Source organism: Gobius niger (genome assembly GCF_951799975.1).
Source record: "Gobius niger genome assembly, chromosome: 11".
Lineage (NCBI taxonomy): Eukaryota > Metazoa > Chordata > Actinopteri > Gobiiformes > Gobiidae > Gobius > Gobius niger.
In genome coordinates, this window is record NC_136862.1 from 19833354 (window position 1) to 19847080 (window position 13727).

General features: G+C 40.5%; 1 protein-coding gene across 3 annotated transcripts in view; it reads right to left on the reverse strand.

The window, feature by feature from the left end:
- grik1a (glutamate receptor, ionotropic, kainate 1a) overlaps window positions 1–12764 on the reverse strand; it is a 49119-nt gene extending 36355 nt beyond the window's left edge. For all 3 annotated transcript variants that reach the window (XM_079566938.1, XM_079566937.1, XM_079566939.1), the window contains exon 1: window positions 12370–12764. In XM_079566938.1, the coding sequence (XP_079423064.1) occupies window positions 12370–12451 (82 nt within the window). In that variant the 5' untranslated portion in view covers window positions 12452–12764. The remainder of the gene's footprint in view (window positions 1–12369) is intronic.
- Window positions 12765–13727: the final 963 nt, after the last annotated feature.

The window sequence follows — 13727 nt, forward strand, 5'->3', positions numbered from 1 at the left end:
AATGGAGCTTTTTTTCCCGGCCAAATCTGGCTAAAAGGAGAATTCTGGTCAAGAACACCATTGTAAACAAATTCTAATTAAATATGATTCACCATAATTTAGTAGCACAACATTTAATTAAAAATCCTGGAGCCTTCTGAAAGCAAATATGCTTTTGAATAGTCAAGCAAATAAGCAGTGCTGGAAATTAGGTGGATTGGTTAATAACGGGTTACTTTCACATGCCCCTTGTAAGACACAAAAAGCCCCAGATGATTGTCCTGTAGAGAGAGTGCACAGAGACCGAGGGCCAAAGAGGACTGCGAGACAATAACGGCGGCGACATGAAAACGCTCTCAAACTGCACATCACCATTCTGCCACAGCCGCGCGCAAGAAGCACAGACAGAGGAAGGCCACTTGTAATTGTGACAGCAGCGAGGCAAGGGCAGGAAATAACAAAACTTTAAAAGCTTTTCCCGCAGGTTCAAAGCGTTCCATTTAAACCCTGTCCCCTCAGTCAATCATACAGACGTGCGGAAATATATAATTGTGGCTTTTAGATTTCCAATGTTCAGTGATTTCCTCTTTGCAACACTTTGATAAGCTGTTGTTTCAATCAATAGTACTAGCCCACTTTTACCTGCATTCTCGTTCTACAAATAAAAAAGGCACATTAAGATACATTTCCGGTCTATTTATTTGCAGTGTTATGCAAAGAAACGTCTAAACTTCTAGATCAAAGAGAAATTAGGATGGTTTTCATTATAAATTCTTACTACTACTGCCTCTCTGCTGCTACTGCTGATTCTGATGTTACTTCAGCTATGGGAGATACTGCGCATAAAAGTAAAATGCTTAATAATTTAGCCGACGAGTATGTGTTTTATATAGTCAGACTTTGTTCTAGTGCACTCCTAAAATTGTGTTGGGTTTATTTTGTTTATAAGATGTCCCTTTATGCCAGAGGTGCTCATTATATTGGCAGAACCTTTGATAACCACATTGAACAACTTTATTCTTACATTAAGCATGCATTACACATCATAATGCCAAGTAAAAAAAAAAAATCGTTCTCTTTCAGAGCGAATACCTGCTTCTGCACAAATGAATTAATGCACCTAGAGGCTCTAAAAGCATCCATTCGCTTCACAAATAATGAGGAATAATTTACCGCCACAAATCATTTCTATCTCGGCAAGGAGACGGCGCAAATGTGTTCCACAAGTTTCAGGAGACTAACTTTACATTTCTTATACCATGCATTTGGGATCTGCAAAAGCTGAATGTGACCCATTTGGGGACAATAGAGAAATGTGATTTTTAGGCGTAATTAATGTTCACTGTTAAGGAAAATATATTGCATTGTCAATCGAGGTGCCAAGAAGACCGAGTTCCCCGTTTCTTAAAAGGTTTTTAGACTTGCAAATCCCATAACAATGTGAGCTAACCTACTATTTGCATATAAATGATGAAGGGTAGGCTTGTGCATGTGAGAAATACAGATACAGGGTGTAATTTGTTGTCCCAATCATTCATATTCACATTACATTAGCGCTCAGCGTGAGTTACGATTGAGTCACAAGTCACCATGGCCATTAACAAAATATGTGGGATCCATTTGATATTAATGCACCAATATGTGCCACTGGCTTTTACTTATTACATGCTAAAAATGTGACACAAGATTTATCAGCAGTCTGCAAGGAGCATAGAAATTGGGATTTCACTGTACTTCTCGCTGTGGCTGTAATCGTGAAGGGTGTTTGAAAATTGGCTGTTACACTCTCGTATGGCATTAGCGCTGGAATATTTGTAGCTGGAAGTACTGTACTGAGCAAAGTGCTTCACAACAGAGATTTGTAAAACTTAATACTGTTCTACTTAGAAGCCGACCGACATGTGTTTTTCTGAGGCCGATGCCGATATTTTGGGATGTTAATTGGCCGATGCCGATGTGTTCGGCCGATATTTTTGACCAATGTTTTTGACCGATTTTTTCCAAACGTCTGGTCTATACAATCCTGTAAAAACAAATGCTTGGCAGCTCCAGCAGAGGCTGATTTTGTTTTATTACTTTAGGTGATCCAATCATAGTTTCTGTCCCAGCTTTGATTATTTGTCGTTAGCATTATCATACTGTTAACTAGCAACGGCATTTTGTGCGGCGATCAAAAATACAATAGGTTAAAACTAACTCAGCGATTGAATTCACCAGATTCAGCATGTCCATATTGACGGAGGTTTAATGAAATGTTTAGGTTTAATGTGTTTAACAAATGTGAAGCTAACCAATTTTCATTGCAATGTTTCTCACCTCCCCTGAGGCCTGGGGAGTTGCGGGAGGACTCCTTTTAAAGCCCTGACTTTTCTGTTTCCAATGCAAAAAACGAAAACGTTGAGTCTCTATCATTTTCGGTCCCGGAAATATCGTCTTTTTTCGGTGCTATACCAAAGCTGTGGAACGCACTTCCGGTCCAGCTTCGAAACATCACAGAGCTGAGTGTTTTTAAATCACAGTTGAAGATTTTGTTGAAGAAGTTTTTTCAGAAAAGCCTTCGATACATAGCCACCGACTCGACTGCTGTTTTATGTGTTTTTGTATTTATTGTTGTCTACTATGATTCTTGTTTTTATCCTGGAAAGCGCTCTGGGCACCTTCTGGTTGTTGTTGGGCGCTATACAAATAAAATTTGATTGATTGATTGATTGACTATATCGGCCGTTAGTCGATATTGTAAAATCCACAAATATCGGCCATCTCTAGTATTACAGCTATACTCATCATTTCATTATTACCACTCTGCAGCCAACAGGGCAGTTGACAGACTCTCTGGGGCCCGGGGCAAGAACAGCACTCCCGCTCTAAAACATAAAGTAAATTCCAATCCTCCAGAGGACACATTCACTTCACACCGCTTTAAGCTTGCGATTGAAGAAATGCAGTTTCTGTATTACCACCACGAAGGATCAATGAAGTGGACAAATAAAATACTTTGTGCCTCTTGCTGAGGTGACGGAATCCACTGGAGCTCAAAGTGGCCAAATGTGCTGCACTTTTCAGGACCGGGCAGCAGTAAATGCATTTGCAAGTGTAAAAAGTCCACGGCGTCAAAGCAAATGATGGGTATTTCAGTGCGCCCCGTTGTTCTTGGCTCTGAAAATCTTGGGTTTAGATCAAGGTGAGCCAGAAATGTGAAGAAAAGACAAATGAATATAAGACAAAAGATGGACATGGACAGTGGGAGGACAGCCATGTCTGCAAGCTGTACCCCCTGAAAGCATGCTCCACAAGAGGCTGACTGAGCTGAATCCTCCAATGGCCAGACGAGTCGTGTGCTCACTCAAAGATGCATGTGCGTGAATGACTTTGAAGAGGTCATGGGTGGTGGGGAGTAAAGTCCTGTGGATAAACAAACACTGTAGGAACCAACTCAAGGTCAAAGTGTAGTGGAAATTCTAAACACGACGCTGTGATTGAAGAGAGTTCGAATAAAATCAGGAAGACTTTATCTATACTATGCAGATTTCTTTTTGCACATACTGCATTTGGATCACAGGTGGTTCAAAGCTGCCCCTAATCTCTGAAGCTTAATAGAAGGAGGACCATGAGGGAATTGCTGGTATATGTTGTGTTGTGATGGTGTATTTTGGCAGCCACGCGTCCATCAGTCTACCTCAAGGCACCTATGGCCAGTGTTAGGCAAGTTACTTAAGATTGTAATATATTCTATATTAGTGATGTTTGTATTACACATTACTGTTTCAAAAATTCAGCTGAGTTACACTACTTTGAGTTACTTTTGAGTTACTTTTGGCAAAATATAAACTGAATACAGTAATAATGCCACGGCGCAGAGAGATGATCAGAGATTTCCTTTTCCTTCTCTTTCCCCCACTCTCTTGTGTTTTGTTTTGGGACATTAACTACACACAACTGCAGATCTTTTACACCAGTGTCCAACTTGCATCCTCCTTTTTATTTTCGTTGTAACTCGAGTTACTTGAAATGTAATGACTAATATATTCCCGTATTTTGTGTAATTTGAGTAATTTGTTATATTCCTTAGTTACCAAAAAAAAAAAAAAGTATTATATTTGTGTAACTCGTAACTATTGTAATGCGTTGCCCCCAACAGTGGCTATGGCTACATTATATAGTTCACCAACAGTGATTATGGACAGAAATGGGTGACTGGTGCCATGTGAAAGCATTTATACAAATAATATTCCCTGAACAATTATTTGTTAATGTGCTCGACCATGTGCGCAAATATTACTTATATTTATATAAGTAATACTACTAAGTAATACAAATATTACTTATACAGCGTTTTCTTTCCTCTTATAAACTATACGCCAACTTGCCTTAAAAGTAATTACATTGGAGCGACAGGTCTGATTAGGGGTGCTGTGATCCACTAACATTTTACATATAAATGGTGTGAAAATGGTGCCAACTTCCATTTGGCCACTTTTCAATATTTTAGTGGTTGAAGTCATTAATTTCTTTGGCATTCAATTTAAAATTTAGCTTCTTAAGCAGAAGGACTGGGGACTGCAGCTGATGTGAGTAAGCTGGTTAAAAATAGTCTGTCCTCTCTTGGTGTTGTGTGTATTTTCACAAAGCTTAAACACATAACTGTGGATTATAGACTCAACTATCTTTTTATATCAAATGTACAGATAAGAGAAATATTTACCTTAGAAGCAGGTCTTGTCTAATCCCTTTATATTTCTTACCCAAGTCGCATTATTGACTTTGATTTTAATGAGCCTTTATTTGATCAATAATCTAGTTCTTCTTTGTCTTTCACTTCTATAATGCGTTCTTGCGTGAAAGTCTCAGATGCCACTGTGCATAAAGAAAACTATTGCCAAACAATTGATTTCTTCTTCTTTTTTTGTCCTTGGCACTTTATTCTTCTTCTTCTAAAGTTTGCATTCAAAGCTTGTTCATGCATAAACATCAAAATAAACAAGCAAATAAGTTCTCCTCTACAATGTGACTCCCGTTGGCACAAAGCAGCCCCACTACATCCAACGGACTATAAATCTTGTAGTTGTAAAGTTAATTACTCCTGGGCCCACTGTGACAGAATTACACTCCAAAAGTAATGAGCATGTTTTACATTCAACCCCTGCCAAAGTTTGAGAGGAGTTTGTTTGGCACCGGGAAGAAAAGTGCATTTGCTACAGGTGCATCAATTCCGGCTGGCACACTCTCGCCTTTTGCCCTGAAGTTGAGGCTTTCTTTTCTTCTGAAAACCCCCCGTCCATTTGTTTTGCGGGCACAAATGTTGCAGACACCGGTGCTTTCTAAATGAGACAATTTAAAAGAGAGGGTGGTGGACAGATGAAAGTGGATGCGCTCCAGTCAGCCTCCTATCACTCTCACATCACAAAGGAAGACCACTCGCCAGTACATACAAATGAACCCCGGGCTTTTTCGGGCTTTTTTATGACAGGCTACAGGTGCCTATTACATTTTATACGGCCAAAATTCAGCCGCCTGTGCCGATTTGATCAACGATATTCCACCACAGAGACCCTTTCCATTGTAAATCTAAAAGACTAGAGTCAGACTGCGATAGAAAACTAAACAAAAAACTAGGTATAAGATTATATCGCAAAATCACTTAAGTCTTCATCTGACAGAGATCGACACAATTTTTAAAAACAAGTCAGCTACAATGCATTGAAAATAGAAACGTGTAGAAACATTTCCAAATTTAGTTCAATTTCCTGTCTAAATGTTCCTTAAAGGGACTACACGGAGTTTAAAAAGGTTAAAATTATGTATTTTTCTCCCCCTACATGTTCCAGCCATGTCCTAATGTGTAGAATGAGCTCAGACCTGTTCATCACAACTGCCTCTAAAATCCTGCACTGTTACTCAAAAAGGTGTTAAGTCGGGTCTGAAGCGCCGTCATGCACGAGCTTAAAGGAATAGGCCACCGTTTTTACATACCAAGATATGTTCTTACCTAGCCTTAGCCAAGTTAATATATCCCCGTCTGGTCTTTGTCCGTGCGCTCTGTCACGCAAACGGAGCACATACGCAGCCTCTCCCACATGTCATATAGCTCCGAAAAAGCTCACGATAGAAGCTACAAAGCTCTTCCACGTGTTCCCTATTTAAATAAAGTTACGTGAAGTGTTTTCATGCGAAGTATATTTACACAGAAATGTAGCATGTTGATTTTATAAGCAAATAAAAAGGGGTACTATATTGTGAGGCGTAATGATACAGGAGCACAGCGTCCGCGTAGTAACTCCTAAAGATTTCCCCCGCTCACTTCCGTCAATAAAAGCTGCGTGACTTGTACAGAGCCTTTTACAACAAGCAGAAAATATATTTTGGCAAAGTGCTCGCGCATTCTTACCTCATGGTAGAGATCCTGAGTCCTGTGTCGTCGTCCGGGGTGAGTTGGAAATCTGTGAAACATTACTACACTATATACTTTCTGCTTGTTATCACAGCCAGGCACGATGCACGTAAAAGGTATTGTTCACAAGTTGTCGACGCTTCTTTAACTGTTCTCTGCGAGCTCTCTACAAGTCACGCAGCTTCTGTTGACGGAAGTGAGCGGGGAAGTCTTTAGGAGTTACTGCGCGGACGCTGTGCTCCTGTATCATTACGCCTAACAATATAGTCCCCCTTTTTATCTGCTTATAAAATCGACATGCTACATTTCTGTGTAAATATACTTCGCATGAAAACACTTCACGTAACTTTATTTAAATAGGGAACACGTGGAAGAGCTTGGTAGCTTCTATCGGGAGCTTTTTCGGAGCTATATGACATGTGGGAGAGGCTGCGTATGTGCTCCGTACGGACAAAGACCAGACGGGGATATATTAACTTGGCTAAGGCTAGGTAAGAACATATCTTGGTATGTAAAAACGGTGGCCTATTCCTTTAATATAGAAGCTGCAGTTACACTTAAGACCTGAGGTGGCAGTAGTGAGTGTAAAAAGACCAACTTGCATCTAGCCCCTTTAAAGGGACTATAAGGAGTTTAAAAATGTTAAAATTAAGTATTTTCCTCCCCCTACATGTTCCAGCCATGTCCTAATGTCTAGAATGAGCTCAGACCTGTTCACCACAACTGCCTCTAAAATCCTGTACGGTCACTCAAAAATGTGTCACTTCGGCCCGAATTGCCGTCATGCACGAGCTTAATATAGAAGGTGCAGTTACACATATGGCCTGAGGTGGCAGTAGTGAGTATAAAATGGCGAACTTGCTTCCAGCCCCTTTAAGTCTTGTTTCGACACAATTCCCTAAAAACTAGTTACTTATGATTGGTGTTTAATTATAATGGAATATATTGTGTTGAAATGCTTTTGTGAAATATCGTAATAATATCGTTTTGACAATAATTGCACAGCCGTATCGCATATCGCCGGTCATTTCAGTATCGTTCAGCCCTATCGTACACTATTACATTTACATTTATATTACAAGAGGTTCAACAACTGATTGAATTTTTTTTTTTTTAAAAACAAAAACAAACACTAAACAAGACACATTACGAGGCTAAAATGGAAATATATTAGAAAAAAACAACCTTGATATTAGTGTGTATTTGACGTTTTAGTGACTCAGTGGCGTTATGGGTGCAGCATGATACCTTTGCTTTCCCTGACAGTGGCCTCTATTATGCTCCAGCATCAATTGCTTTTAGGGGTTCGTACCAGAAACTTGCCAGAACCCCCAAAAAAACAATTGATTCTGGAGCATCATAGAGGCCAATGTGAGGGAAAGCAAAGGTGTCACGCTGCACCCATAACACCACTGAGTCACTAAAAGGTCAAATACACACAAATATCAAGTTTTTTTTTTTTTCCACTTAAAAAGTTACATAGTGCATCTTTAAGTTACCATGTGTTTTTGTGTAAGGTTGTATTGGCTATTAATGAGGAAGACTTCATGGATTTGATTGTACCTTGTGGCTATGGATATTGCCTAGGGCTGGGCAATTAATCGAAATCACAACCTCAACTTTGGTCAGTCTTAATAATCGTCATTGGACTTAATAATTGTCAGGTTTACAGCCATTTCTTTGGCAGAAACAGCTCCTAGTTTTGAAGTTTGGACGAAACAATGGGAGAGTTCATGAATTAGCTTTTATTTAGTTATATTATTATGAAAAAATAAAACAAAATAGAATCAAAATCGATCGATATGAGGAAAAAAATATACAGTTTTGCTACATCGCCCAGCCCTAATATTGCATCGACTATATTGCGATTATTTGTGTAGCTCCACCACGATGTCATGTAAGAATCATGTAAGTATCTTTGGGACAAGGCCCGAAGATATGCCCGTTATATCATTTCTTGTAAAAGATTTCACAAATAACATAACAGTGAAAGTGTGCTGTAGAAAATGAATAGAAAGAAAATGTACTTCAAGAAATACAGGAAAAATGATCAGAACTGAGAGTAACTTTCCACCACTGACAGCAGCATATCTGCTCGTACAAATGTAAGCTAATCTCCACTTAAACTTCTGCAATACGATTTGATTGAACGCCACCTGGAGCCAAACTTTGCGCTCGTTTGCAGCTCACCAATAGACTGTTGCAGTGTAAATCCCCCGCAGACAGTTGTGTGGATCCCTGGCTCTGCAGTGAAGCATTAAAGCTCCCCTCATTGGTTTTGAATGGTGCTGAATATTAATGCGCGTGACCCAGAGCTACAGTGCATATCAGAAAGTCGTGGCCCGAGTGACTGTGAAGTTCAAATGGAAAAACCGTCCGTAGAAAAAGAGACGTCGTGCGCAATGGCAGGGAGAGATAACCTGAGCAGTCATCTGTGCATGCTGAAATAAAATGAAGGTTATACTGGACAAAGTTAAATTATTCAGAATAAAGTTGAGGCTACACCACTCTCAAATCTCTCTTCTCCCCCCAAATGATCAGATTCTGCGTACTAAGGTTGGCTTACTTCTATGCAACTTTTTTCCAGCAAGGAAAATTCACGTTGGCTTTTACTGCGCCAGATTCCGTTCCGGACACAAGTGTCTCCTTCTGTGCAGGTTGACTTGTGACTCCTTTCTCATGGTTTCCCATTGGGAACTAAAACAATCTAACTAAGGGAATGCATTGTGCAGGGTGTGCTACATCTCATGCTCATCATCCGATATGGTCACCCAAAGTGGAATAGGGACAATTAAATAGGTCAATTTCTCCTTTAGTCTGTCCTAAAATAACATAACTTTACTGAGCAGTGTTCAGGTGGAGAGTGCATTAGCAGTGCAACATCATTTGACTCATTAAATTAATTATTTAAAAGCACTGTGAACTGCCAGAATGTCAGTCCACGTCCAACAGCAGCCCACACATTGGGCTATAATCAAATAAATGAGTCTGACTTTTAAGTTACAAAAGCACATAAATGTTTGGTTGATGCGTTTCAAAGGCCACAGCCATCAAATGACCAAATCATTAATAAAAGGACAAACATGAACTGCCACAGTTCACCAATAGTTGTTTTCTAGTCTTATTTAGGTGACGAGAGTCTTTCTAGAATAACATCTTAAAATGGTATTCAGAATTTGACAAAGCTGGCACACTCTTTCCAAACACATCACGCACTGAAGTACTGAAGTAAACAACAGATGACAAGACAAACGTGAAGCTTCAAAGTCAAGGCTCTGTTTGTCCTTGTCACTAGTTGTTTTTGTTTTGTATTTGTTTAATTCATCAAGAAAGACCTTCCAGGTCAAATCCCACCTTTTGTCAATTGGAAAACTTCCACACTAGATTTATTAAATGCTTAGCTTTAAAGACAGCTGCACCACTAAGTTGCAACTCTGTGCGGCAGATGTCTAAAATACTTTTAATTCCAAAGCCAACATGTTACGACCAGAGAGAGGAGAGTAACACAGAGCAAAAGGTGTCATGCAATGTGTGAGGAAAGTCCTTCTCTTTGGTCCTCATGGCAGGGAGCTGACATTTCTGTAATACCACCCCCGGTGGCTCCAAAAGACACTTTGGAAACAGGATTGTAAATGTAGCTTTGGACCTCGTTTATCTGCTTAAAAGCTTGGCTCCAAAGACTTTTATTATTTCTAAAAATCGTTGTGACCCATATGACAACCCTGGGCTAGGTGACATATTTTTAACCACGCTGGTTTTTGTACATCAACACTAAAAAGTGGAAGCCTAAATCGATGATTAACAGGGTCTGGAGCACTGTAGAGGCTCTAAGCCGCACCACCCGCCCCACAAGGGTGGAGCTTTTCGCCTCTTTTAAGGTAGAGGCTTCGTAGGAAGAGATTAAGCAGCCATGTTAACTTCACAGACCACTCGGAATCATCACTATGAATGGGGCAGAATGGGACCCGCCGATCTCTATTATGTAGATCTATGGTTTCGTGGTCTCATGTAATGGACAGCAGTGTTTTATTTTGTTGTGTCAAATGGTAAATGGTCTCAACTTATACAGCGCTTTTCCACCTACATTAGGCACTCAAAGCGCTTTACAGCAAGGATCCACTCACCCATTCATACTCTCATTCATACACCAATGTACGCAGACACTGGGGGCAATGTGGGTGAAGTGTCTTGCCCAAGGACACAACGACAATGTGCACTTTCAGGAGGTGGGATTCGAACCCCCGACCTTCCGATCATGAGACGACCCTCTCTACCATCTGTGCCACTGTCGCCCTGTCAACCCCACCTCTATAACACATGAGGTCAATCAAAAAGTGCCCCGTGACTGACATGGCTTCCTGGACCTTTTGGCAAATGTACTGAGATGAGTCTAAACTTGCTCCTGGGACCTTGTTTGCTTGAGGCTCTTTGATTGAACAGCAATAAATTTGATACATTTCATCAGAAGCTCTTCGATATAACAGGGCACACAGTCTTAAAGCAATAAATGTAGAAGGACGGCCAAAATGTTTGTGATTTTTCAGATTGCAAGTATTGCAAATGCGAACGTTTGAGCCTTTGTGATGAATCTTGCTGTGTAGAGCATGAGGCATGTTCATAATGCAATTGAGGTTAGTCGGCATGACAACAATTCTTAGTTTATTCAGTCAATTTCATTCAGGCATTACTCGGCAGCTCTGCCCAAATTCTAGTGTGAGAGTGACTGCGCCTGTGTAATAATGGAAGGCGCCCTCCTCCACTGTCTCCTCCCGTCTAATCAAGTCTTGGTGAACTTCTCCCGCTCCTCCGCTTGACTCCACATAACATACAGTATGGGACAAAGGAAGATAAGGAGGGTTTCTCTGCCTTTCTCACATCTGTCTCGGTGATGGATAGACGTCACCTGATGATTCCCCCCACTGCATCGGGGACGCATCCAAAATGAAAATGACCCAAAGGAGGCTATGGCAACCGCCTCGAGCAGGAATCAATAATCTATTACTATGACCAGGGAGTTCAGAGTGTAGTAATAAGCAACTGTGTATCTTTTCAATACCAATCCATGATGATGTTGCACTACAGGTGGTTTGTCAAGGCACAAATGTGGACTTTTTGTTTTAAACCTTTTCAAATACGACGAGGAACACATTCTTCCATTTTAAAATATTAAAGCCATTTCCTCAATACCACATTAAACAGAGGCAGTATCTCAAACACTAAAGCCACAAAATGCTTTTCATTGGGGAATTTTTCTTTTCTTTCTTTCTTTCATTTGTTTTTATTCATGGGAGTGGGTGGAAGCCGGCAGTCACTGTGCAAAAACAAATGTGAGGAAGCAATTAAGCAAATGCTCACATCAATATTTTGTCAGCTTCAAAATAAGCGACAGGATTTTTTTCTTTGTCATTTGTAAAAAAAAATAATAATAATAATCTGCAAAACCCAGAAAAGGCAGGTCCAAATAAAAATAAAAAAAAGACTGTTTTTGAATCCACAGTGGTTCAAAAACACTTCACTCGGGTGCCACTTCAAAAAGCCATAATCCACAACAGAGAGACTATTCCCCACTGGACCAGAGTCACGGTCTTGGAAAGGCGAGGCATATTCCTTTGAGGGCAGTCAGTCAGGTTCATATTTTTGCCAGAGGGAAGACTGCTGCTCCTGGCTGTTTTTTTTTTTTTTGAAAAACAAAGGTGGGGACAGAACAGAAGCATTTGCACCAAAGGTATACAACACAGATTCAACAATGGTTTCTGAAAAGTGAAGTCATAAGGAACTGTAACTTTTTGCCTTCATGTCTTGAGGATGTTAATGATGATTCCAATAATATAAGAGGGAGAATCACAGTTTATCCAAATGCTGTTGTCCTTTTAATGTTAGGACAAATAAGTTTCTGTTTTTCAATCGTAGTTACCCATTGTAATCAGCAGAACGTGACACACACAATCAGAACAACCAGAAAACACTGACACTGGCGTGCGTAAAGCAGCTGTTGCGCTTACCGATTCGCAGGACTTGAGAGACGCACACCCAGAGCTGCACGGCCAACAGGAGGCAGCTAAAAAGTCTGTTTCTGATCTCCATACTGCTGCGAGAGATCTCAACACGAGTGGCCAGACCATGACAAGTGGAAAAGACCCGAGTCCACGATTCGAACTACCTGCGCCATCCCCCGCGAGATACTCCCAAATAACGTGTCCGGAGCACTTTGCATCACTCCTTTTTCCTTCAAGAGAAAAGAAAATGAAATCCAAACAAAGCGAATTCCCGCCTCTAACAACAAGGAGAAAGTTTTCTGCCCGCGCTTAAGTCCAGTTTCGTTTCGCTTTCTTTAACCAGTGTCCAATGCGGGTCAATCTGAGTTAAGCGCTCCGCTCAGACTCTCTGCATCCCTGGAGCAGAGGAGAGAGAGAGACGCAACATGATTTGGCCACTGGCAGAAGAAGGAAAGAAACAAGCTTCCGGTGGGGATTGTCAGAATAAAACCGGGCTCTCACCATTGACATTAAAATAAGACTCCAGGCAAACATGCAATGAAGAGTCCAAGTCCATATGTTTTACAGTTTAGAACCAATTAATTATAACATGATGACTTTGGAATTCATCTCAAATAGTTGTTGCCAACAGTCTTCTTGGCACAGTCTCTTCCTTATGCACCATATGGCGACTTATACTCACCCAATCAAGAACTAGGAACACATACTGGATATGAAGTGCGTGAGTGGAGCCAGCACAAAACCTGTTGTCCAAAAAAGGAGCAGGGATTGTGGGCTGTAAGGAGGTGAAGGTGTTTGGTGGCAAGAGCATATAGGGGTCTTTATAGTTAACTTCAAGTATGTATAGATCATGTAAAGTATGCACATACAGACTATCTTCCCTTGTGTATTTGTGTTCCATGCTTGGTCTAAATGTATCCAAGCTCGGGAAGGATGAACATAATGAGCACACACTAACTAACAGCAGGCTTTTGTATTTCTAGGTTATGTCATAATAATACAAGTACACGCAAAAAAGAACACAAAGCATATATTTCTCCTGTACCCAAGTTCTTGCTTTTTCCAATTTAGGATAATCTTGGTGCTTCCAAAAAACTTCATCCAACCATATGGCTTGTGGAATACAATTACGATTAATTATTGCAATATTGCGCCTTTCTGGATACTCACAGGTGTTTTACATTGCATAATGCATACTTGGCAGTGGTAAACCGTAGCCACAGCTGCCCTGGATTAGACGGAGGCTGCCAATCTGTGCCATTGGCCCCTCCGGACCAAACACACTCACTCACACACCACATCAGCACTCACTAACTTTAATCACTGTAAAAATAATAAAAGTTAAATCAACTTAGCAATTAAGC